The sequence below is a fragment of the Argentina silus genome (genome assembly GCF_951799395.1).
Source record: "Argentina silus genome assembly, chromosome: 8".
Classification (NCBI taxonomy): Eukaryota; Metazoa; Chordata; class Actinopteri; order Argentiniformes; family Argentinidae; genus Argentina; species Argentina silus.
The window spans coordinates 10,414,637-10,442,530 of NC_139662.1; the positions used below are offsets into that span (position 1 = coordinate 10,414,637).

Below are 27,894 nucleotides of genomic sequence, written 5' to 3' on the forward strand. Positions count from 1 at the left end.
CTGTACACATTCCAGCAAACTCTTATTCATAAGCACTCACGTACTGTATAACATTCACACTCACTTTTGATAATAATTACACACACACACACACACTGAGATAGCTGAGGCCCTACTGGACAGTGCCGGCTCAGTCTTGCCCAGCCGGTCTCTGTAGACATGAATGATAGGGAGGTAACTATAGAAAGATCACGGCCCTGCCTGCATACCAACCACTGCCCGATATGGTCTGACCTGTGAGGGAGCTGCCGATGAAAGCATGCATGTAATGTGACACCCCCACCTCTGAACACACACACACACACACACACACACAGACAAACAGACAGCAGTGCATGGGGAGTTGTGGACAGACCAACTGGACAGGGCTGTACTATAGCTGGAGAGAGGGCGAAAGAAGAATGGTTTGTGTTGAGTGAGGAGTGAGGGTGGGAGGTTAAAGAGGAAGGATAGAAGAAGAGAGAGAGAGAGAGAGAAAGATATTGTAGAGACTCCTGACGGAGTCCCTGGGAGGAGGCGTCGTCTCAGAATTGCTCAATGTGTGGTGGCGTGCTCCCTGCTGTTGGATCATCGATTTCCTGTGTGTGTTGGACACACAAACAGACAGACAGACAGACAGGTAGAGCAACAGAAAGAAAGGCAGTTAGACAGCGATAGACAGACAGACAGGCAGGCAAATTGGCGGAGAGACCGAAAGACAGACAGGGAAGTCGGCAAGCAGACAGATAAGTGGACAGATAGACAGACAGACTGGCAAGCAGACAAGACAGACAGACAGGTAGCGAGACAAACAGACACACAAGTGTGTAAAGCAGGTGGACACAGAACAGGCAGCCATGTCTCTTCCCTTGGAGCTGGGCTCCTTACACAAGGAGCAGCAGGCTCTGGACAGCCTGGAGAGGCAGCTCATCTGCCCCATCTGCCTGGAGGTGTTCACCAAGCCCGTGGTCATCCTGCCCTGCCAACACAACCTCTGTCGGAAGTGTGCCAACGACCTCTACCAGGTGAGAGCCAACGTGGAGTGTATCAAGAACTGCAACATGCTTTTTGATGACAAGTTTCCCTATACACATTTTGAAAGAGACTTTATAAATGTCTCTCACGATGACGAACCAGTCTTGAACCTTACCCACACTACCTCCGCTCTGAAGGTCTCTAAATAGAACATGTAATTGAGAGGAGACACGTCTGTATGTGTTAACATATAATTACATGATATCCTGCTATTTCTGAGCTCTGAGCTGATACATGACCAGTAGATTGGTTGCATACACTAAAACTCGTTTTCTTTAAGGATGTGTCATCCTTGCTTGATATCAATTAATGGCTAGATATACAGCATCTCATCCTGTGTTTTCAGGGTCGTAGGTTATGAGTCTGTGAATAGTTTTTTCGGTGTGTGTACTAGAGGTTATTATGACTGTGCAGTACTGTAGCTGGCACAAGCCATGGGATCAGGAGGATTACACACAGGATTCAGAGAAAAGAGGCCCCTCTCTCAGCCTGCCTCAAACCCTCTTATATACATAATTACTGGACATAGACACACATACAAATCTCAAAATAACCGGACAATTGAGGATTATCTCACTATTATCTAGACATGTCTCACTAGATTATCAAAACAATGTCACCCCCCCCCCCCCCCCCCCGACTCCAATTTAACCCCTGATCATCCTTTTTCTGTATCAAACATTCTATCAGCCCATATATACTGTATATACACATCAGTGGAGGCTGGTGGAGGTAGAAATCGGAGGACGGGCTCATTGTAACGCATGGAATAGAATGAGGAATGGTATCTGTATGTCAATATAATGTTTCACACATAATGTTTCTGCACATTTTCATGTTCATGTTCATGTTTCATGCACATGTTCATATTCAGGTCGACACAAGACCACACACTGCAGCGCTCAGATCCCAAACAGGGGTGTGTGTGGATTATCGATAGCTAAACTGGGCCATGGTGTAGACATCCCGAGAGCTCTATGCATAAGACCATGCCTACATGGATTGCTTTTGTTTGGTTAGGCCCCCACTCACACACACACACACACACACACACACACACACACACACACACACACACACACACACATACATACATACATACACTTGTATGCCCACACACTCGCAGAAACACACACACACACACAATAGATAAACAGACAAAGACCCCAGCCCGAGTCAAGGTGAAGCCACTCAGATCTTCACTGTCAGCTGTGTGAATGGGGCCTATTTCTGTCTTTCTGCTTGTTTTTCTGCTTGTCTTTCTGCTTGTGATCTGAAGGCAACAATGGGTTGCAGTATTCATGTACAGTATATCCAAAATGAAACTGCCAATCCCTCTCACCCAGACCAAGACCCATAAACACACATGACACACACAACCTCACAGACACATTCAATTCATTTACTACACCTCTTTAAAAACAGGGGCCTTGGAAAGGTCAGAGATGGGAAAGAGAGTGGGAGAGAGATCAAGGTTTCAATGTGATCAGCTACTCTAATCCCTGGAGAGAACCCAGTGATATCCAGCCCCTGTCTACCATGTTTTTCTATTGATATCTTGAAGCCCAATACACACAAATTCTATAGAGTGGCCATGCTCATAACCTCTGACCCCATAGCTATGCCTTAGTGACAGTGGCAACATAGAAGATATGTAGTCTAGTGGCTAGCCAAACGTGTGTGTGTGTGTGTGTGTGTGTGTGCGCGTGTGTGCGTGCGTGCCTGTGTACCTGTGTGTGTGCATGTGCACGTGAGTGAGTGCGTGTGTGTGTTTTTCTGTCTGTCTCCATCTGATTGTGTTCAGCTCCCCTCGCCAGCCATGTCAGTCAGCCCTGTTAGGACCCTGATCCCCCGTCAGGCCCAGAAGCAGCTGAGGCTTATTAAAGAGAACTATTTCAGGACGCTCTCCTCCATTTCTCTTTCACTCTCTCTGATGTTCTATCCCTCCTTCTCTCCTATGGGAAGGAAGGAAGAGCAACTGCGAGCGCTCAAGGTTCCTTCTGTAAAGTACACTGTACCTCTGACGCCCATGCTTGTTTACAAAAGACCACTGGTTCTTACTGCATTTATAAACTGCTCCTGGGAAAAGGAGAGAAGGCTACAGAGACAGGGGGGTATGTGTGTGTGTGTGTGTAGAGAGTAATAGGGGGTGTGGGGGGTTAGAGGTATGCGGTTAGGGGGTTTCTGCCTGAGTTAGGACTCTATCCCTAGCAACTGACTAAATCAGTGGGCTAGATCACCCCATCAAGGGAGAGTCAGATGGATTAGTCTAGATCTGTGGCATCAAATTACTTATAATACTCAAAAACCAGAAGAGCAGCTGTCTGTATAATCTTATAATCTAGACTATTCCCTTAGTACTGGTTGCTCAGAGGGAAGATCAGTTGGTGTTTTCCAGTGCTGTGTGTTTATGGACTGCATTCTGAGTAAAGGTGTGTAGCCTTCTCTGTTTCAGGCGCGGAGCAACTTGGTGGGTGCCGGGGGCCGATTCCGCTGTCCCTCCTGTCGACAGGAAGTGACACTGGATCGCCACGGGGTCTATGGTCTACAGCGCAACCTGCTGGTAGAGAATATTATTGACGTGTACAAGCAGGAGTCCACAAGGTGAGAGAAGGCATACAGTAAGAAGTAGTTAGGAGCACATGAAAGAGAGTAGACTGACAGGGTTGTTTCTTTTAACAGTGTATGTGTCTAAGCAGTGAACACAATCTCTATATCATCAATGAATGAGATGTTACACCCAAAAAGTGAACATAAACAACATTCTGTCTGTGGTGGTGGTTTAAAAAAATAGATTAAAATCAATAGATAACATCTGGTACATTTCATGCACTTAGCTCAGATAACATCGACGCTTTTCTAACACATGTTATTCATCTGCATCCCACTCTTGCGTGTGGCTGCAGCTCACGCCCTCCTCCCAAGCCCACGGGCAAGCTGACCTGTGAGGAGCATGAAGACGAGATGGTGAACATCTACTGCCTCAGCTGCCAGGTGCCCACCTGCTCCCTCTGCAAGGTGTTCGGGGCCCACAAGTCCTGCCAGGTGGCACCGCTGCCAGAGATCTACCAGCAGCAGAAGGTGGGTGAGGTAGGGGCTTGGGAGGGAGGGGGGTGGGTGATGGATGTAGTCAAGTGATGATTGGCCTATGGATGTAGGAGGATACTATGACAACATTAAACATCTATTGACTGACTCTAGCTACACAGGACTTCTTTAACCCTTAACTTGTCCTCCTCCCAACAGGCTGAACTCAGCGATGGGATTGACTTGTTGGTGGCAGCCAATGACCGTGTCCAAGCATTCATCAATGAGCTCGAGGAGACCTGCAGCAATGTTGAGGTCAGTGTCTGTTCTCTATCTATTCTAGTGTGTTGTCATCAACATTTACACTGCAACCTTATAGAACGTTGAGTGTTTAGTGTGCTTGAGTGATTTCCTCCGTCCCTACAGCATAACAGCAAAAGTCAGAAACAGACTCTGGTTGAGAAATTTGACCGTATGTACGCCATCTTAGAGGAACGACGCAAGATCATGACTCAGCGAATCACCTATGAGCAGGAAGAGAAGACAGGCCACGCCCGTTCACTAGTGCGGTCCTATGGGGAGAGCGTAGAGGTTAGCACCAAACTGGTGGAGGCGGCACTGCACACCATAGTGGAGCCAGAGCAGGCTGCCTTCCTACAGGTAAACTACAGATAAACATATACAAAACATGTCATAAACATTATATTAATAAGGGGCGTTCAGTGGCGTAGCACACTAAGGCGCATACCATATCATCGCAAGGTCCCTGGTTCGATTCCGGCCATCGACATATCCTGCATGTCATCCCTCCTCTCTCTCACCCATCCTTCCTGTCAATCTCTACTATCTCTATCCCAATAAAGCATTAAATGCCCTTATTATTTAAAAAAAAAAAAAAAACATTATATTAATAATATAATGAGAAACATAATATGGAATAAACATCAATAGACAGAAAAACATGTTGTATAGTGGAAAATGTGAATGGATGACAAAGTTTCTCTCTTTCTCCACTTTTCACAGAGTGCAAAAGGAATGATTGAGAAGTGAGTACCCCCCTTCTCACTTTAAATCTGAATGACTAAAGGTCTACTATTCAGTGGACTAAGCTCAAAAGTGTTTGTTTATGCCATGTGCTCTTTATTCCACAGCAACTAGGGCCCCTGTTTCTCATCTTGACTTTCTTATTTGTGTCTATCTCAATGACTGTGTGACTGTGTGACTTCTGTGTGATTGTTCCAATTTCTTTATCCTCTTCCTCTCATCCCCTCATAAACCGTCTCCCTCCCTCCCTCCTTCCTTTCAGGGTCATCGAGGCCACTGGCTCCTCCACAGTGGAGACCCTAGAGCCTGGCTATGAGAATATGGACCATTACAAGGTCAACTTCAACGCAGAGGAGAGGGCCCTCTACCAGCTAGACTTTATCAAAGGTACTGTGTATGTTCTCTGACGGTTGTGTTGTGTTGTGTTATCTTTTACTATATCTCATGAATTAATAATATTGTGATCTAGAGATACGTATTGGCTCGCCTAGCAGTTTAGACAACAATATCACATATGGACGGTTTCTATACAGTTCTGGCTCCTATTAACATCTATAGAGAGCTAACATATAGCCTTATCAGTGAAAAAATAAGACACACAGAGTCAAACATATGTTTTATTATCGCTGTTCTCTGCAGTGGTGGAGGAGGTTCCAGAGGATCCAGAACCTGAGCCGGAATCCGATCCAGAGCCAGAACCAGAATGTGAACCAGATCTAGAACTGGAACCAGAGCCTATTTTAGAATATCAGGCGGCACCAGCACCAGTGGCAGCATCAGTGTCCAGTCTGATTCTGGAACCAGAGTCTGTTCTAGAACATCTGGCGATGCCGGTACCAGTGGCAGCTCCAGTGTCCAGTCTGATTCTGGAACCAGAGTCTGTTCTAGAACATCTGGCGATGCCGGTACCAGTGGCAGCTCCAGTGTCCAGTCTGATTCTGGAACCAGAGTCTGTTCTAGAACATCTGGCGATGCCGGTACCAGTGGCAGCTCCAGTGGCGGCACCAGTACCCATTCTGGTATCAGCCCCAGAGCCTGTGGTGGAGCCAAAGCCGGAAGGCTGGGGAATTAAGGACCAGGGAGCAGAGCTGACAGAGGATGTCCGGAGCCAGGCAGAGAGCTATGCTGACCCCACGAAAGAAGTCTTATGTGACCAAGAGGGGTTCGACACACAGCAGGTAAACACAGCTATGAATCACATTATTTCCCACATTCTTTCACATTTCTCCTCCTGGAAATCCCTAGATCCCTTGACAATACAATAAGTGATTTATTTATTCACCGAAATATAACAACAAAGATGTTGAAAGATGATGTTGTTGTTGTTGGTTTAATAATTTCTCTCTTCTCCACATTGTGTTCTGGGAGACAATGAGAGGTGAATGGCAGGTTGACAGCTTCCAAAGTATCACCTTTGTACTGTACTGTAGCTCTCTTGCAGTCCTTTTGTGAATGCCCCATCTCTCCCTCCATCACAAAAGGACGATCCAGGGCCCGAGGCAGAGGCAGAGACAGAGCTGTGGCAGGAGGGCCATGATGCAGCAGGTGACTGTGACATCCAGGAGGGCCTGCTGGCAGACATCAGTGAAGACACCAGGCTCCTCTACCCCAGCTGGTACAAATCCAGCAGCTGGCAGGTGGTTAGCCCCCCCAGCAGCCTGGCTACATCCAACATTGAGCCTCTGGACGTGCCAGAGAGCACCCCCCAACCAGCCAGGGAGGCCCAACCCCAGGCTCTGTCTCTGCCCCAGCCCCAACCCTTACCCTCACACATGCCCATGTCTGTCTGGATGGATAACAGCTATATCCCCATGCCCCCCGATGACCAAGCCAGAGAGTTAACATGGGAGTCGACTGGGACTGGGTCCATGGTGGTGGGCCCCCATGGGTTTGTGCCCCCGGCTGGGGAGGGCACACCTGGGCTGGGGGAGAGAGCTGCTGGCAGTGGGGGCAGTGTGACCTCTATGACCTCCACACCACTGCAGGTCAGTTTGGTCCAGTCTGGTCATCACCATAGACACCATCATCTCCAACCACCAGCTCCACCAGCACCATCTCCACCACTGCTGCAGCTGCTGCTGCTCTTCCTCCTCCTCGTCTTCCTCACCCAGTCACTCCTGCATCATGGCCGTCACTGCCTCGCCTCTGTCATCTTCTGCTCTGTGTTCTTGTCAAAAGGAAGGACCTTCTTAACAGAGTCTTTACAAGTGCCTCATAGTGTAGATTGTATCTTATTTACCTATATGCCATAGAGTTTGTTGACCACTTGGTCACCTCAGATATATATATAGATCACTCTGGTTTGTGACGTTGAGGTATCTTGTCTGGACACTAATGAGTGGTCCTTCCATATCTCACATGACCTTTGTCATTATCAGCCTGTTCTCCATTACATGTTCTTTTCCCATCACTGCCATCTCTCTCCAGGCTGTCACCCTCTTCTTTTACATCCTGGCACTGGTGGTCATCCTCCAGAGGGTGTGGTCATACATCGGGTGCATCATATGTATATAGCACAGCAGGAAGGATGGAAGTGTGTTTGAAAACGAAGGTACTGGTCTCGTGAAGCACGGAAGGGGCTGGAGGGTTCCTTTGAATGTCATGTCATTACTCTTACTACTAACTCCCATTTACGATGATGTGTTTATTTGTTGGCATGAGCCATGGTATGTTGTCAGTGGGGCATTTCTTCCTCTGAATTTCTCCAGTAGTGTTAATGATCACGACTAGCTGCTGTATCATATAGACCTACTGGGAAATAGACATGCAATCCATGCCATAACCTTGAAGTGTGAAAATGAGAATGAGTGACTAGTTGGGAAACTGGCATGTTAGTGCCTGTTTGAGTCAAACATAGATGGCTTGTGGTGTTGAGTTCATGACGATTGACCTGGAGAACTGTGTGTCCACAGTCAGAGGGGGAACAGTGAGAAAGTGGAGGAGTGGGGGAGTAGTAGAGAGAACAGAGAGGGTTATCAAATATTTCATCAGCTTGAGACCTGACTTCATCAACAAGCAGAATTCCTTCTGTGAGAAGAGGAGAATGAGTCTTTAGTTAGAGGATCAATATTGTTAGAAGCTACTGTAGTGGAGGTGGTTTGGAATCACGTACATATGACGAGGTAGCCCTGCCTAAGACATGTAAATTCAAGTGTTGCCCTCAGACCTTGAGGATGTCCTCTTGGCCTTATGGTAGACGTTTGGGTATTCCATGTGGGAGACCCGGGTTCGAAACAGCTTGGTTATCAATCTCTGTTCCCTCCCTCCTCCTCTAGGGTCTTTCCCCTACGGTGGGACCTCAGGACGGGAGAGGGACGGAGCAGAGCATTGACACTAACTTTCCCCCCAGCTCTACTGCCCCCTGGTGGCTGGACATGTAGAGTCATAAGACAGACAGGGAGTCAGGTGGGTGACAGCAACGTAAGGCAGTGAGCTTGCCTTGGAATAGACTTCTAATCTCACCAAAACCCAATCATATTATTATAATATAATATTGCATACAGTACAAATTGTGTTTCACATGTATGTAAATAAAAGGTATACCTAGGTTAACAAAGATTTTACCTAGTAATGACTGACTGAGATGTCACCATGTATCATGGAGCAAGGAGACAGTCGTTTTTTCAACAGTTGAGTTGGTGCTGCTAGCTCATATCTGTGTTTCCCTTATGTTCAACCCCACTACTATCTTGACCCACTTAATCAACTGAAAGTTTGTGGTCAGAAGTACAGTAGGCCTACTTTGACTTGTGAATAGTGAGGGAAGGTTGAGGGTGTTCTGCTCTTCGAGGTTAACATTACTTTTGCTTTTCCATGCCAAGTCATACAATGCTTCTTGCATGAAAAAGGCTTGCAGTCACCATCAAGACATTTTGTGTGGCTACTAAATGGTGTGAATATGCGAACGTAAACATGTTCAGTTGGCTATAGGTCTTAATCCTACCTCTTTATCTGTGTCACCGTGTATTGGAAGCCATCTGCCAATCTCTCCCTCTCCCTTTCTCATTCCAGACTGGATCTGCTGGGAGCCCCACTCAGGCTGGTCTCTCCTCCCCACCAGGCATCATCAACGAGTCCCCTCGTCTCAGCTTCTACTTCTCCTGGCTCAACGCTCTCTCCAAGAAGAAGAAGTGACTGACGACACCTGCTAAACAGGAGGTCTGTCTCAACGTGCCAAGGGAAGGCAGGAACACACAGACAACCACACACACTCACTCAATGGATTTTCACTGACTATTTTGCACATCTAAAATGTGGTGCTGTCAATTGGGTTTGTGCTCATAAAACAATGTACAGTATGAGTTGGATTGAAATGTTGAGGATGTTTGTGATTAACTAGGTCTTAAGGATTTATTTTTTACTTCATTGATTGTTATGTGATGAATGAGTTTTCCAAGTCAATGTTATCTCTAAAAACAGTTTTATAGCATAATACTGGTTTTGTAGTTCAGCAGGTGCATGAAAGATTTGTGTTCCTAATTGTTCTTGAATGTATCTAATGAATAAATAAAATACAAAAAGTAAAATAGTGTTTCCAAATAGACCCCATCTTTACAATGCCTTAAACCTGGGTTATACAAAGAATCTTGGACGTAGTTTTAGTTGCTTGCAATAAAGTTGCACTTTCATTGCTCAGTGTCACCTCAAAGAAATACTCGGAATCCACTTGAAACTCCCCAGACAGCACACATGGATCGATTTTACGTTGTCACGACATCTAAAGAGATGTAGCTTGGGGATTTTATGGGGATCTTTTCCTCAAGGGTCTCTGTCAGTAATACATCAAGAAAAGTGCCTCTCGAAACTATCTCCAGGCGCTCCTTTGCTGACCAGCGCAAAGAGTACATCGTACTCATCGCACAAAATTGAAGTTGAACCTATTTACGACGTAGGCTACTCATCAAGGTTACTGCAGTTTATCTATATATGCTTTAGCCTTGGTTCAAGAAAAGCGACTTCGAGCAGGTATTGTTTTATCAGCTGAATAATGTGCTGTGTCTGTATTTCTCTGTTGCTGGCATTAGTTGCTGGCTGAGGGCTGAGATGCATTCCCATGTGCTTCTCGTCTTGGTAACTTTTGGCTCACTCGCGTTCTAGAGTGAATACTGAGCACGTTCTGTGTAAAATGTGTAAAATAGCAATCTATTTGATCATTGAGGAAGAACCATGTGAAATGACAGCAGTGAAATGTACGTTGCACAACACTCAACGTGGGAAAAAAAGATGGCTATACAAAGAGGGTAAATGTCACTCCTCCAAAATAGTTACATTTATTGAAGCTTTGCTGTATCACAAGGGATGTGTGTGTGTGTGTGTGTGTTTGTTTGTTTGTTTGTGTGTGGAGGTGTGTGTTCACCATGAAATAAAAGCATAAAGAGCTATGCAGTGCTGCATTTCAAAGTAGCATTTGACGAGAGCATTTCTGTAGGGGATGGGGGGTGACTGGGGAGATGGGGTTTTGTGGAGGGTAAGTGGCATTAAGGGGGGAGAAATGACTGATGGGGTGGAATGGAAGGTCAAGTTGTATGTATGGGCCATAGGGCAGGAGGGAGGGTGGGTTAATCATTTTTCTTTCTTCTTTTTTTTTATCGGATGAAAAAGAGTTTGAGTCATGTATGAGTTGGAATGTATGTTGAGTGTGTGGGTGCTGTAATTGTTTTTAAGTCTCTTTCTCAGAAGTCAGTGGGTCCTCTTCTTGCACCCAAAGCACAACAAACTGGAGAGGGCTGAGGAGATGCGCTCCAGTAGGGCCTGCTTGGGCTTCTTGGTGCTGCAGGCGGTATCAACAGTGTCTGAAGAGGTTACAGAGAACAGGATATGACATCATAACCACGTCTCCATCCTATGCTGTTAGTATTTTGTGTAATATGGAGAAAGTGGTGGAAAAGAAGGCTAAGTAGTGAAGACATTTTGAACAGATACTGTAAATGGTCTCTTACCATCAGGGCCAGGAGGGACCACCTTCTTCTTGCGGGGTTTCTGTGAATAAAACAAAAAAAAGAAAAGTAAGGTAGGCGTATCTTACAGTGGGCGACTGTACATACAGTATACAACATCATTCTCTCCAAGTTTGAGGTACATTGCATACTCAAAAGAACAAATCATAGGAAATACCCTTTACCTTGTTTTTCCTATTTCCCTCCTTCTTTTTCTTCTTTCCTTCACTCTTTTGTTCCTCTTCCGCAGCCTTCTTTGGGTGAGAATCAAGACATTCACCCTCCAGGCTGAAGGTGAGACTCAGGCTCCTCTGGGAGAGCCTGGAGAGAGATGGTTCTGTGGGGCGGGTGGAACACTCCTCCATCATGACATCTGTAGACCAAGAGTCAGATCCACAGGGCTGGCTCACATAAGAGGACAGTGAGAGCAAGTCAGAAGAGTAGACCCAAGTCTTGTTGCTCTTTGTAGAGTCTGCAGAGAGTGAGCGTCTGCTGGTCTTCTCTAACTCAGAACAATAGACCCAGGTCCTGTTGCTCTTGGTAGAGTCTGCAGAGAGTGAGCGTCTGCTGGTCTTCTCTAACTCAGAACAGTAGACCCAGGTCCTGTTGCTCCTCTTGGATGACGTGGAGGAGAGTGAGTGTCTGCTACCCTTAACCAAGCCAGTGGAGTTGTCACTTCTCACACTGCATTTGCTGGAGGTCTTGCGAGAGATGGCCTTTTCTTCAGCCGTCTCCTCCTCAGTCATCTCCAGGTCATCCAGGCAGCCTTCACCACGATTAGAAATGACAAAGGCCACGCTTTCAGCCATGCACGTAATGGCCGCCTCACTGCCATTGCGAGCAGCGCACAACCGGGCCCTGTTAGCTGCTGAGTGCAGTGACAGTTTGTGGTATGCGGCCGCTATAATGGCTGCCATAGCACCATCACCACTGAACTGGCTGCTCTCCGGTTGGCCAAAGATGACCTCGATCCCCTGCACATGTTTCAGCACATGGCGAATCTCGTTGAAGAGATCCATATGGAGCTTGGCAGGGTTGTTGTCCTGTAGAGCAGTGGGGGACTCCATGATTTTCAGTTGGGCCATGAGCCCATGGATGATGGTCCTCAGGGTGTGGGGGTGCATCACAGTGGCTCTGGGGAAGCTCTGGATCACAGACTCTCCCGGATGGATGGAGGGCATCTCAGCGGGCGTCAGGGTACGCTCGCTAATCACAGAGACATCGTCACCATCGATGTCCCCATCATCAACAGATTCCACTGTGACGTGTGCATGGATGGCCTGGAAGGCTGCGTCAGAGCCTGCGTCAGAGCCATCGTTGTCCTCCTCCTCACCATCTTGGTCCACGCAGACAACGGTCATGATAGCAGTGCTCGTCACAGACAGGGTGTCCTCCTGCTGTGTGGCTTCTGCCTCAGACCCCGTCTCATCCCGAGTCTCGTCACCTTCTGTATCCTCATCAAGGCAGGGTTTGAGCTCCAGGGTCTCAGTAGGAGCTCCCCACCCTGCCTGGGCTGAGGAGGAAGGTACTGGGGATGAGGAGCTTGAGATCTCCTCCTGCTGGGTTGGGAGATGTTCAAGCACAGAGACGGAACTCCCGACAAGCTCCGCCTCACCAGTGACCTCTGATGAGAGGCTAACAGCCTCCTTGGCCCCAGAATCCAATCCTAACAAAACAAAGTTGCAATCATCGATATTTGGCAAACAATGGCAATTCTGTTGACTCACAAATGTGGGTCATTCAGACCTGATAAAACCCTTTCAAATGCACATTAAAAAAAATGGCATGACCTTCAAATTAGGTAACACTTGGAATAAGGACTGTTGCAATTACAAATCAATGAGTAATGTACAACAGCATGCTTATACAATTCAAGTAATGACAGTGCTGTTACACAGGTAGGGGCCACCTTCAATTTCAACTCACACTCTATAGTAGGAAATACAATATGAAATATAGGTCATGACTCAGGTCTGAGGGGGTCAATAGAAAGTTTTAGCCCCTCCACTTGTAATATGTAAAATATCTTATGAATGTACCTGTGTTGCCAGGGAACACCTCCCCTACGTCTTTAATTGGAGATAGAGTGGAATGTGCATTACTCCCACCCTCTGGGGTCAGCCGGTGGATTAGTAGTGCTGAAACAGAACACAATCAGATATCACACCATCCTGTAATCACGACAACAATTCTATGGCCTCATATCATGTATATTCTACAAGAGTTAATGACTGACTACATCACCAACACCCACCTGTAGTCTCCGCTGGGGTGACTGGCAGTAAACTGGCTTTTTTGATTGGTGGAAGAACTCCTACAGGAAGAAGACAGTCAAGTTGTGATTGATGGATCATTCTAGGGAAATCATTTTGCTATCAATGAACATAACACTATCTTGGTCAATACTCACGGTAACCAGTTTGGGAAGGTGGACAGGATACAGTCCATGCACCAATGACCTGGGATAAAGAGTAACTTGTATTGAATACACAAACAACGGGATAGTATGTTTCAATACATTGAGCTTCATTACTCGGAAACACAATAATGGGGTTTCCCTACATATCTAGGATAACAATGTTTGGGTGCAGGCACGCCAGTAAGACCTGGGGTGGCGGGTGCCATATTCGGGGGATAGGGGGGCTATTTGTGTGACTACACCATGAAATACAATTGAACATTTCAACAAAGGTATTATAGAAGGGAGGAGATGTGTGTGGGGGTTTCTTACTATTCTTCCTGGCCCTGCAAGTTTCAGCTCGTCCAGCTCTGAGCCGACTCCAGCACGTCTTGGCCCTCGTCCGGCTTTACTTGCTTCCTCAGCAGCCTTGGTCTTGCGGCTGAGTTTGGAGGCACTTGGAGGCTTCGGCACCAGGCCCTGAGACAGTAGAGTGAAAACTATATCACCATAGAAACAGACTCCTCTACGACAGCTACTGTACATCTGAAACGAAGCCCAACCCTCCTACAGCTTATGGTAGCCTACTCCAAATGTAATAAGAAGGAAGGGTCAGATGCGTCAAAATAACCCGGATGAACGGGTAGTTATTGTCTGCAAAGGATTGTCAACCAAATACTGAACATTTGGACATTATATGAATCTGTTGCATTGCTTTTGGTGCCCTGAAATAGGGGGACTATGTATACAAATTGTTGTCATTTCTAAATGGTGAAACCAATATGTACACAAATACCCTCACATAAAAGCTGAGAATCTGCACTCTAACCTCATAGTAACTGTTTGATTTTAAATCCAAACTTTTGCAGTATAGAGCCAAAAGAATAAAGACTGCTTCACTGTCCCATTACTTACGGTGGGCACTGTATAGTGCACAAAAGCAATGTTTTTTCATTTATATTAATGAATGTACTTGCATATGAGTATAGTGCATAGCTATGAGCTAATGTACTTTGAAACCAACCAACCAGGCCGCTCTAGGAACGTCTGACTTACCCTCCAGGGGTCACCTCCTGATGGGGAGATCCTCCTCTCAGAGACCAGAGCTGGAAGTGTCAGTCCAGGGTTTGGGGAACTGACATGCTGTGGGTCTGAGTCACGGAGGGTCCTAGCCTGATTAAAATAAGAATGTACTTGTTTAGCATACAAATACTCTAAAATACCCAACAGGCCAAAGAGCACATTATCCCTGAACAGATCTAATTTATTTCACATTTGATAATCCAAGTTATGGTTGTGAGACTCACTCTGATTTTAGGTCGCCTAAGCTTTTTACGTTGATCATCCATTGTAATAAGAACTTGGTCCTGAAAGCTGTAAAGAATATTGTAAATCAATATCAACTAAACACAGAATAAGGGTAAAGCTGGTTCAATTATTTGGGTGAATTTACTGTACTCACGCAGAATTGCATCCTTATCAGCACTGGGACGTACGTCGTTATGACCTTAAAAATCACCAACATGATGGACTACCATTTTCCCCAATATCATGACGCAATATTTGCTCTATGACATCATTGACAAGGGCGCGCCTAAATTGTCTAGTTGAGTAGCAGACTACTCTGTTACACCGATAAATACATGTTTTATCAACTGAAATAGTTTGATGAAGGGTGCAATTTATAATATGTTCTAATGCTAAGAGTGCTTTCCCTCATACTGTATGTTCTAATCCTGTCAGAATTACGAAACTTTGACGCAATTGTAGTTGCTTGCAATAAAGTTAACCCTTTCATTTCTGTGTCATGCTTTGCGATCCACTTGAACTCATCAATCGTTGTCCAGATAAAAGTCACAAGACTCGTAATCGAACGTCCTCGATGTTGACACCAACATACTATGTATCAATTTGCCTGTGTGCCGAACATCCCCATAATTATTTTTGATTACTAACGATATAAAGTTATTATTTCATGTGAATTCAAGCAAGATGAATACTGCCCCCGATCGTTGTTATCGCTGCATAGTTGCTGTTAGCCCCATAGCTAGCTAACAGTGGCTCGCTTTCGTCTCGAACCGGACCCTCTCAAATACATAAATACCAACTTGGCAAACGATAGCTACATTATCAAGGCTATAGCTGGCTAGCTAGCCCATAACACAGTTTCCTCAATGTATATAGTGCTTCCTTTGGCATTCAAATTATAAATCCTAGCGAGATCATTTATTAACCTGCATGGCACGATTGACGAGAACGGGCAGGGGACAGCAACATAACGGCCAACATAACGTTGTTGCTGTTGGCCTATTTCTTTGAATTCATATATCACGGTGTTGTGGGCTTATAAACGGTGTTAACCAGAGACAGCCTGGGCCTACTAGAATTTGGTTTCATCGCCAGGCCATCTCAAGTTTGGAAAGGAGATAATCGTGCTGTATGAACTCTCCAGGACAGCTGGCATTGGAGACGTTAAATCTGGTCGCGGTGAAATTTAGGGTAATTGAGGGGAAATAGATTTTTTTTAAGAAAGTGTATAATAATAACTTCCATTATTTTTTTAATAATTGTATATACATTTTATCATTTTTTAAAACATGAACTGGGGGTTTACTTTCTCCTATTTATTAAGCGAAATACTATAAATATAAGGAAAATAAAGAAAAAATGAAATTACTGTATAATTGGTGAAATACTAAATTCTTAGTTATATGCCATATTGTTAAATAAACTGTGCAACAGACACACTTTTTTGTTACTCTGAATCCAAAGAGTAGCTGATGAGTATTGTTTGTCTTAGTATGCGTCTGCATCTGTGATTCTCGGACATAATGAAAGGATATAACAAGCATACAATAGTATACTTTTAGTATTTGCCCTGAAATAGGGAGACTATGAATGCAAATTGTTGTCATTTCTAAATGGTGAAACCATATATATAAAAGTAATCCTTCTTCTTGCATTGTGAGTGCCAGTGGCCCCTAGTCCTAGCATATATTTGTCAGTGGCACCTGGTCCTAACATATATTTGTTTTTCTTATGATGACTGATGTATAGATGATTCAATTACTTTAGACAAATGTATTTGTTGTAAGTCGCTTTGGATAAAGGCGTCTGCTTAATGTTTAAAATGTAAAATGTATATTCTACTAAAAGTATACTACTGTATGCTTGTTATATCCTTTCATTATATCCGAGAAACACCGATGCAGACGCATACTAAGACAAACAATACTCATCAGCTACTCTTTGGATTCAGAGTAACAAAAAAGTGTGTCTGTTGCACAGACAATATGGTATATAACTAAGAATTTTCTACCTATGGGGCTAACAGCAACTATACAGCGATAACAACGATGCAACGGGGCAATATTCATCTTGCTTGAATTCACATGAAATAATAACTTTATATCGTTAGTTATCAAAAATAAACATGGGGATGTTCGGCACACAGGCAAATTGATACATAATATCCAGGATCTGTCGCCAGTGACAGGACGTTCGATTACGAGTCTTGAGACTTTTATCTGCACAACGATTGATGAAGTGGATCGCAAGGCATTTTTCGGGCTGACACAGCAATGAAAGGGTTAACTTTATTGCAAGCAATTACAATTGTATTTATCGGTGTGACAGAGTAGTCTCCTACTCAACTAGACAGTTGATGCGCGCCCATGTCAATGATGTCATAGAGCAAATATTGCGTCATGATATTGAGAAAAAAATGGTAGTCCATCATGTTGGTGATTTTTAAGGTCATAACGACGTACGTCCCGGTGCTGATAAGGATGCAATTCTGCGTGAGTACAGTAAATTCACCCAAATAATTGAACCAGCTTTACCCCTTATTCTGTGTTTAGTTGATATTGATTTACAATATTCTTTACAGCTTTCAGGACCAAGTTCTTATTACAATGGATGATCAACGTAAAAAGCTTAGGCGACCTAAAATCAGAGTAAGTCTCACAACCATAACTTGGATTATCAAATGTGAAATAAATTAGATCTGTTCAGGGATAATGTGCTCTTTGGCCTGTTGGGTATTTTAGAGTATTTGTATGCTAAACAAGTACATTCTTATTTTAATCAGGCTAGAACCCTCCGTGACTCAGACCCACAGCATGTCAGTTCCCCAAACCCTGGACTGACACTTCCAGCTCTGGTCTCTGAGAGGAGGATCTCCCCATCAGGAGGTGACCCCTGGAGGGTAAGTCAGACGTTCCTAGAGCGGCCTGGTTGGTTGGTTTCAAAGTACATTAGCTCATAGCTATGCACTATACTCATATGCAAGTACATTCATTAATATAAATGAAAAAACATTGCTTTTATGCACTATACAGTGCCCACCGTAAGTAATGGGACAGTGAAGCAGTCTTTATTCTTTTGGCTCTATACTGCAAACGTTTGGATTTAAAATCAAACAGTTACTATGAGGTTAGAGTGCAGATTCTCAGCTTTTATGTGAGGGTATTTGTGTACATATTGGTTTCACCATTTAGAAATGACAACAATTTGTATACATAGTCCCCCTATTTCAGGGCACCAAAAGCAATGCAACAGATTCATATAATGTCCAAATGTTCAGTATTTGGTTGACAATCCATTGCATACAATAACTACCTGTTCATTCTTATTTTGACGCATCTGACCCTTCCTTCTTATTACATTTGGAGTAGGCTACCATAAGCTGTAGGAGGGTTGGGCTTCGTTTCAGATGTACAGTAGCTGTCGTAGAGGAGTCTGTTTCTATGGTGATATAGTTTTCACTCTACTGTCTCAGGGCCTGGTGCCGAAGCCTCCAAGTGCCTCCAAACTCAGCCGCAAGACCAAGGCTGCTGAGGAAGCAAGTAAAGCCGGACGAGGGCCAAGACGTGCTGGAGTCGGCTCAGAGCTGGACGAGCTGAAAGTTGCAGGGCCAGGAAGAATAGTAAGAAACCCCCACACACATCTCCTCCCTTCTATAATACCTTTGTTGAAATGTTCAATTGTATTTCATGGTGTAGTCACACAAGTAGCCCCCCTATCCCCCGAATATGGCACCCGCCACCCCAGGTCTTACTGGCGTGCCTGCACCCAAACATTGTTATCCTAGATATGTAGGGAAACCCCATTATTGTGTTTCCGAGTAATGAAGCTCAATGTATTGAAACATACTATCCCGTTGTTTGTGTATTCAATACAAGTTACTCTTTATCCCAGGTCATTGGTGCATGGACTGTATCCTGTCCACCTTCCCAAACTGGTTACCGTGAGTATTGACCAAGATAGTGTTATGTTCATTGATAGCAAAATGATTTCCCTAGAATGATCCATCAATCACAACTTGACTGTCTTCTTCCTGTAGGAGTTCTTCCACCAATCAAAAAAGCCAGTTTACTGCCAGTCACCCCAGCGGAGACTACAGGTGGGTGTTGGTGATGTAGTCAGTCATTAACTCTTGTAGAATATACATGATATGAGGCCATAGAATTGTTGCCGTGATTACAGGATGGTGTGATATCTGATTGTGTTCTGTTTCAGCACTACTAATCCACCGGCTGACCCCAGAGGGTGGGAGTAATGCACATTCCACTCTATCTCCAATTAAGGATGTAGGGGAGGTGTTCCCTGGCAACACAGGTACATTCATAAGATATTTTACATATTACAAGTGGAATGGCTAAAACATTCTATTGACCCCCTCAGACCTGAATCATGACCTATATTTCATATTGTATTTTCAACTATAGAGTGTGAGTTGAAATTGAAGGTGGCTCCTACCTGTGTAACAGCACTGACATTACTTTAATTGTATAAGCATGCTGTTCTACATTACTCATTGACTTGTAATTGCATAGTAATAGAGTTGAACAGGTTCTGTTATTATGTAAGTATGATATGGAATAGCTCAAACCACTCAGTGGTGTCAATGTTGGTCCTTAAAGACAATTTAATAAATTCCCATTGTAGGCCAAAAGAACAAAGGAACAGTCCTTATTCCAAGTGTTACTTAATTTGAAGGTCATGCCATTGTTTTTTGTTAATGTGCATTTGAAAGGGTTTTATCAGGTCTGAATGACACAAATTTGTGAGTCAACAGAATTGCCATTGTTTGCCAAATATCGATCATTTCAACTTTGTTTTGTTAGGATTGGATTCTGGGGCCAAAGAGGCTGTTAGCCTCTCATCAGAGGTCACTGGTGAGGCGGAGCTTGTCGGGAGTTCTGTCTCTGTGCTTGACCAACTCCCAACCCAGCAGGAGGAGATCTCAAGCTCCTCATCCCCAGTACCTTCCTCCTCAGCCCAGGCAGGGTGGGGAGCTCCTACTGAGACCCTGGAGCTCAAACCCTGCCTTGATGAGGATACAGAAGGTGACGAGACTCGGGATGAGACGGGGTCTGAGGCTGAAGCCACACAGCAGGAGGGCACCCTGTCTGTGACGAGCACTGCTATCATGACCGGTGTCTGCGTGGACCAAGATGGTGAGGAGGAGGACAACGATGCCGAAGGCTCTGATGCAGCCTTCCAGGCCGTCCATGCACACATCACAGTGGAATCTGTTGATGATGGGGACATCGATGGTGACAATGTGTCTGTGATTAGCGAGCGTACCCTGACGCCCGCTGAGATGCCCTCCATCCATCCGGGAGAGTCTGTGATCCAGAGCTTCCCCAGAGCCACTGTGATGCACCCCCACACCCTGAGGACCATCATCCATGGGCTCATGGCCCAACTGAAAATCATGGAGTCCACCACTGCTCTGCAGGACAACAACCCTGCCATGCTCCATATGGATCTCTTCAACGAGATTCGCCATGTGCTGAAACATGTGCAGGGGATCGAGGTCATCTTTGGCCAACCAGAGAGCAGCCAGTTCAGCGGGGATGGTGCTATAGCAGCCATTATAGCGGCCGCATACCACAAACTGTCACTGCACTCAGCAGCTAACAGGGCCCAGTTGTGCGCTGCTCGCAATGGCAGTGAGGCGGCCATTACGTGCATGGCTGAAAGCGTGGCCTTTGTCATTTCTAATCGTGGTGAAGGCTGCCTGGATGACCTGGTGATGACGGCTGAAGAAAAGGCCAGTGTTAGCTCAGCCATCTCTCGCAAGACCTCCAGCAAATGCAGTGTGAGAAGTGACAACTCCACTGGCTTGGTTAAGGGTAGCAGACACTCACTCTCCTCCGCATCATCCAAGAGGAGCAACAGGACCTGGGTCTACTGTTCTGAGTTAGAGAAGACCAGCAGACGCTCACTCTCTGCAGACTCTACCAAGAGCAACAGGACCTGGGTCTATTGTTCTGAGTTAGAGAAGACCAGCAGACGCTCACTCTCTGCAGACTCTACAAAGAGCAACAAGACGTGGGTCTACTCTTCTGACTTGCTCTCACTGTCCTCTTATGTGAGCCAGCCCTGTGGATCTGACTCTCGGTCTACGGATGTCATGATGGAGGAGTGTTCCACCCGCCCCACAGAACCATCTCTCTCCAGGCTCTCCCAGAGGAGCCTGAGTCTCACCTTCAGCCTGGAGGGTGAATGTCTTGATTCTCACCCAAAGAAGGCTGCGGAAGAGGAACAAAAGAGTGAAGGAAAGAAGAAAAAGAAGGAGGGAAATAGGAAAAACAAGGTAAAGGGTATTTCCTATGATTTGTTCTTTTGAGTATGCAATGTACTTCAAACTTGGAGAGAATGATGTTGTATACTGTATGTACAGTCGCCCACTGTAAGATACGCCTACCTTACTTTTCTTTTTTTTGTTTTATTCACAGAAACCCCGCAAGAAGAAGGTGGTCCCCCCTGGCCCTGATGGTAAGAGACCATTTACAGTATCTGTTCAAAATGTCTTCACTATTCAGCCTTCTTTTCCACCACTTTCTCCATATTACACACAATACTAACAGCATAGGATGGAGACGTGGTTATGATGTCATATCCTGTTCTCTGTAACCTCTTCAGACACTGTTGATACCGCCTGCAGCACCAAGAAGCCCAAGCAGGCCCTACTGGAGCGCATCTCCTCAGCCCTCTCCAGTTTGTTGTGCTTTGGGTGCAAGAAGAGGACCCACTGACTTCTGAGAAAGAGACTTAAAAACAATTACAGCACTCACACACTCAACATACATTCCAACTCATACATGACAAACTCTTTCATCTGAAAAATGATTAACCCACCCTCCCGCCCTATTACCCATACATACAACTTATACATACAACATACATACAACTTCCACTCCACATTGATGTAAAGAAGAGTCTGACGAATTAAACAAGATAATCACTCCCTTTACTTTTTGTATTTTATTCTTTGTTGATCACTTCTTTCACAGCCTCTTTCTCCAGTTTCTTCTTGGTTTGAAAATCAAAGCAGACCAGTATGGTTATGAGGCTGTGTACCGCAATCAAACACTGCCACTGTGAAGTGAAAGGCAAATGTCCACATTATGTAGACAATTTATCCTGTTCAATAAATGTCCTATTCCTCTGTTCGAAACAGCCCTAAATGAATTACTTTCTGATTTTACTCACCTTACCTGGGAGGAGGTTCTGTGAAGATTCCGATTGGCTTCCAGTGTTGTCCCCCCTGGTTACTAGAGCTTCCTCTGAGCATTCCAAAGCATTCACCCTCCAGGCTGGGGGTGAGACTCAGGCCTGTGGTTGGGCTTTAGCCCTGGCCTAGGAGTAAATAGGCCCAGGAAAGTAAACTTAAGCAACTGAACCTAACCCACAAATCAACCTAAACAGAATGTAGAAGGCCTATTGCACTAGTCTCACTAAGTCAGGCTCGAGAGATGAGATTCTGGGTTCCGAGATTACTATTGCACAAAACAATGGCCCATGGTTGCTCAGTTTTTCATGTTCCTCCATTGGTTAAAGTGCATAGCCTATAAATTGATCTTGAATCCGTTTTACAGGTTATAGGCTATAGTCTATATCAATCTATATCAATTATAAGATGGAGTTCCCATATTGATAAGGCAGATTACTGGACCACATCTAGGCCTGTGGGTATGCCAGGTATCTAAGAGTGAAAACATTTATATACAAACATTGTTTAGAGATAATATTTTTTTTAAAAGAAAGGAAGAAATATATATGTATCTGTTAAAGTACATGAGAGATCACTGTGATTATTATCCAGACATAAGAAAACCTCTATAGAGAATCCTCAGACTCTCTCATGGATACCACTCCCGTGAGTACTCAATCAATAGTGACTATGGGTGGAATCCTAACTCGTGATCCGCGCACGTAAATCTAATCATCACACACATTTCCCATTGACATAAATGAGAGATGGACGCAAAAAACGTTACGCAAGTCGTTTTCGAGTTCCACCCTATAAGACTGTACTGTACTTGGCTCAGGATGACCTTTTGAACTCAGGGGAATAACAGTTCCTGAGTTCCTTACCTCATATTGAAATGCCAATGTTCAGTAGGCTTTACTCTGAACAAAATTAATCCATAGATTGTTACACACAATAGACGCTCCAAATGTGCATTTTCAACTGACAACATTTCAACAAGCAATAGGTCTTTGTCAGGTTCTTTGGATATTACTTAGGCTTTAACAACATAGATTTTTCTCTGAATCTTAGACTCTACCAAAATGTGGACTGGATTTGTTTCACTTAGGACCAGGGAGAATGGTATTCTAGTGACAGGCAAAGTGGGGCACATGAAACCCACTGTCATCACAGACACAACAACCATGACGGTAAGACTTACACCCACTCCTCATAAGGAATGATGCTCCCTTATCTAAGAGAAGACTGAGAGACTCTCATTTTATCCTTTTTCACAGGGAGGAGCCAATAGCGACAGTTGGATGGGGGTGCAACTATAAATGTCACCCACAACTATAATCACTATGACTATTATGCTCCTCCTCACCATCATGGCCCAAGTGGTTCCACAGGACCCAGTGTCACACCCCAAGGGTCTGACGGACCACTCTTTAATTTTGGGAGCACAGAATCAACATCAGGAGAGCAAGGTTAGTTAGTCCACACTATTACAGCAGGAAAAACCAAGGGCACAAGACTGACCAGCAAACCCATGTTGAAGGTGCTGATGTTCTTTCTCGCTAGGGGTGCCTAGCGATCCATGCCCACAACGTCCTGCTTCAGTCAGCTCCCCAGAGGGACCAGGAGGAGGCAGCTCCCCAGAGGGATGAGGAAGAGGCAAGAATCCCACAGTGGGATGATGTAGATCTCGGGAATGAGGCACCTGCTGCAGCTCCCCTGGAGGACCAGGATGCGGCCCCTGCTGCAGCTCCTCTGGAGGACCAGGATGCAGCCCCTGCTGCAGCTCCCCAGGAGGACCAGAATGCTGCCCCTGCTGCAGCTCCCCTGGAGTACCAGGATGCGGCCCCTGCTGCAGCTCCCCAGGAGGACCAGAATGCTGCCCCTGCTGCAGCTCCCCTGGAGTACCAGGATGCGGCCCCTGCTGCAGCTCCCCTGGAGGACCAGGATGCGGCTCCTGAGACACATACCAAACATTGGCGGGATGACTTAGATTTCGAGAGTGCGACCCGAGTGCCTTCGGGAGTGCGACCCCCCCTCCAGGGGGTAAGGCACTCGAGTTTCAAAGGGACTCTGTCCCTGTGAGCCCCCCACCTATGTGGGATGAGGAGATGGGTGGTATAGCTCCAGGTGGCTAGATGATCGCTCCACCCAGAATGAATGTGGGGAGGTTGAGTCTCTTCAGCTTGCCGCTGTCCTAAAGACTCGCTCACATCTTCCCATGCCAATGGCACAACAACTAGCCAAACAGGTCTTCAACTTGAACTTCACATATTGTAGTGGACACTACTTAGAGACACTGACATAATTCAGCAGCATGTTTGTATTGTGTTATATGGGCTAGTGCCATTGTGACACAGGTGGTCCCGCATTGTTTTATGCGCCTGCTGGTTTCACTGGGGGGTTCTTGATGTTAGTTGTGCTAGGTGAAAATAAACTCAACACATTTGGGCTTTTCACTGCAAACAAGTCTCCGGTAACTTTATTCCCTTCGAATCCTACAATATCCATTTGCTTTTACATTACTGACTTTTCAGCTTTAAGTCCATAATAAATTCCTCAACTGTCTCGATTTCTGACTACTGTTGAAAACATATCTCCCATACGTGTCGTTTTTTCTTGGAGTACAAAAAGCTTCAAACCACTTCATAGACCTCCTGCTCCTCGGCAGTTAGCTGAAAACTGTTGAAGACATCAACGACCTCCCCTCCCGCGACCATTAGAAACAAAGCAACCTTCTGTTTGTCATCTGATCCCTGTCCTCCGATTACCGTGACGTTAGAGTGTGATCCATTTTTTCACAGCTACCTACAGGGATGCAAACTGGTTAGGGGATTAAAAGGTGAGAAGAATGCGTTAGCAGGGGAAACTCACACATGTCGGGGGGGTCTGAGGGGGCAATGATTTTTTTTTTTTTTTTTTATAAATAAGCTTTTAAATGCTCATTTCTGGTGACTTTTAGGATTAAGGTATATAAATAGAATGTTCTTATCATAAAATGAAGGCAAATTAGCTGCAAAACTAAAGAGAACTTTACAGAGGGGCAGTTACTCTGGTCCAATTCACAGGCTAAAACAATTAAAAGACTGAGCAAAATAAGATACAAACAATAGTAACGTTATAGCTTGAGGAACAGCAATGACTTGTAATACCAGTTAATACAATGTTGTAGCTAGCTAGCTGTCTGACTTAGCCAGCTAATTTTTACACCACAAACTCAATTATTTAATCAGTTATGTTAGCTAATGTTGCTCAACATTTCTCTGGCTAGCCAACTGGGGATTTGATCCAGCTAGTAAGATACTTAACAATGCTAACAATCCTTGTTCCCCACACTTGCTCCCTCACCTAAAATGTTCCAAATGCTAGTTGTTTTTTGGTTACAACTCATGAAGTATGCTTCATCACCTTCTCACCTCCCTCTCCGTCTGTTTGTTGTTATGTGAACGATTGGCTGAGCCCAAACTCGAGCCTTGGATACAGACAGTATTGCTCCAAACACACATAATAAACAAGGCAGGCAGGCTCCGTTTAACCCCCTCCCTCAAAAACATTTTTTTGATCTACATTAATCACGTAGGTGACCTATTTTGGATTCAAAACGGCGAACTTCGCTGAAAGGTGACTAGTTTGTATCCCTGCAGTATAGTCATCAGCGCTCACATCACAGGTCTTGTGAGGGATGGCTGAACTTATCATGGCCTTTACCAAGCCAGTATTGTTGTTAGTCCTTTCCTCAGGCCTATCCACGCCATCCATACTGACTAAGAGTGTATCACTGTCAGTGTTGTCACTCCCCATAGAGTTTGATGTTCCCACTTCTGAGACTTATGGGTCTAACATAACTGACTGCAGTGCAGCCCCCGGCGTGGTCAGAGATGACCATGGTGATGGTTTCAGCCGTGCACATAATGGCCCCCTCACCACCGTAGCGAGCTGCCCACAGCTGGGCCCGGTTTACATCTGAATGCAGTAGTACTCACTATGGCGCCATTCCTGAACAGACCACTCCACTAACCGACCGAGGTAAACTGCATCAGGTCCCGCTCTGCCTAATATAAGTTGATAACAGTTGTATATAGCTCTAATGGACATCTGATACCAGCCCTATAACTCCTGTAATGTCTAATATCCATGTAAATAGTAAATCCTGAGGGAAATTTAACGTTAGCTAGATAACCGTTGCTATATTTCTCTTCGCTAGTGGCTGTTATATTTTCATTTGTTATGTCATTTCTTTTATCAGGGGAGCCAGCTGTGTACTAATGCCATGCCACACCATTCCATTGACTGTCATCTGTTTTATCTATATCTGCAAATATAGGCTATGTTCAAAAATACTTATTGTGCTCTGCATCCTCCCGTTCTTTCAAGAACATACCTATAAGGACACCTGAAAGACCATACTAGCAAGAATGCAAGAACGTCAGTGCTCAGTGCAAGCACAATAGGTGTACATTTTCGCTAGTATGACAACAAACACAATTAGGAATCTGTTACAAAGGAGGGATGTGTTCAAACTAGCTGTGACCAAACGAAAAACTTGATAACACATTGACTTGAAACCTCAACAAGAAGCAATTTACATCCATCTCGATTTAGCAGCATTCCTGCTCGTGCTCGGCCCACCATTTTATTAGGGCCTAGATGTCCTGATCAGTCCCTGGAACAACAAATATACTGTAACGCATGTCTTCACCAGTAGCTCGGTTGGGTAGCAAACAATCCTGCTAGTTAACGGTCTGGTCATAACTATACAATTAAAACTACTATACTCCTTAAAACGTACCGTTTTGCTAGATGTAGGCTAGCTAGAACTAGTGATATTGATATATATTTAAAAAGACGACATAACTAATGTGATATGACATTACAACTAGCACTTCGAAATCATATTCAAATTGTGCATACAATTATTTTGAAAAATACTTCAAATACTTCATTAAAGCTCATGTCCGTTGGTGAAGAACATTTCAAAATCCTCTTCTCCTACGTCATATGTGCAAATCGCGATGTCCACTGGGAAGTGTGGTCCTCTGTGGCTCAGTTGGTGGAGCATGGCGCTATCAACACTTAGGTTGTGGGTTTGATTCCCACTGGGACCCTATATACTGAAATGTATGCACTCACTGCAATGTAAGTCGCTTTGGATAAAAGCGTCAGCTAAATGGCATATATATGTGAAAGTGAACTGGTTACCGTGCTTTGTTATTCAGACCTCCCATGTACGCCCATAGAATTTCCGTTTAAGTACGAACTTGACGTATTTAACGGAAGATAACGGACTTCAGTTTGGAACGGCACTTGATCACATGACCAAACATATCCTTGGTGTAGGACGTGCACGAGCGCAGCCTCTTTCGCGCCGTTTGACGTGTGAGCCCAGTCTAGCTCGCGCATCCATTCTAGCTTTGCAAATATGCACTTTGATATACTGTAGCCTACAATTATGACGATAATATGAATCCATGTAATATAATCTTTTGAGGAACTATTGTTTTTATTGTTATTGTACAAAATAGAGGGAACGTCTTTTCACATTAGAAGCTGACTTCAAAAGTAGGTGATGATATTGCATGAAATATTAAATCAAAGTGAAAATCTAAGCCCAGTCCCTTCAATATACAGTGCCCTCCGTAAGTAATGGGACAGTGAAGCATTTATACTGGCTTAACAGGTGTTTCTAGTTATTCAGGTGTGTTCTGTTACATTTTCTGCGCAGGCATAAAAGGGCTGTCAATGGCTAGTATTGATTCTACGCTTTGTGTTTGTCTTTGGAATCTGCTATTGGTGTCTGCCAACATGAGGACCAAAGAGACGTCAATGAAAGTCAAGGAAGCCATTATGAGGCTGATATATATATAATAGTGAATAGTGTATATATATATAAATAAAATAACATAATTAAAAAGAAAGAAAGCACTGGTGAGCTTAGGAATCACAAACAAAGACTTCTCCAATGGATGACCGAA

At 44.7% G+C, this 27,894-nt stretch overlaps 1 protein-coding gene across 1 annotated transcript; it reads left to right on the plus strand.

Annotated features, from left to right (window-relative positions):
* Window positions 1–836: 836 nt before the first annotated feature.
* On the plus strand, window positions 837–9,219 carry trim101 (tripartite motif containing 101; the record flags this gene model as incomplete). Its single annotated transcript, XM_083676021.1, has 11 exons — window positions 837–1,004; window positions 3,455–3,618; window positions 3,921–4,095; window positions 4,261–4,356; window positions 4,468–4,701; window positions 5,065–5,087; window positions 5,348–5,472; window positions 5,725–6,263; window positions 6,567–7,070; window positions 7,513–7,563; window positions 9,097–9,219. The coding sequence occupies 11 exons, from the start codon at window positions 837–839 to the stop codon at window positions 9,217–9,219; spliced, it is 2,202 nt and encodes a 733-aa protein (XP_083532147.1).
* Window positions 9,220–27,894: the final 18,675 nt, after the last annotated feature.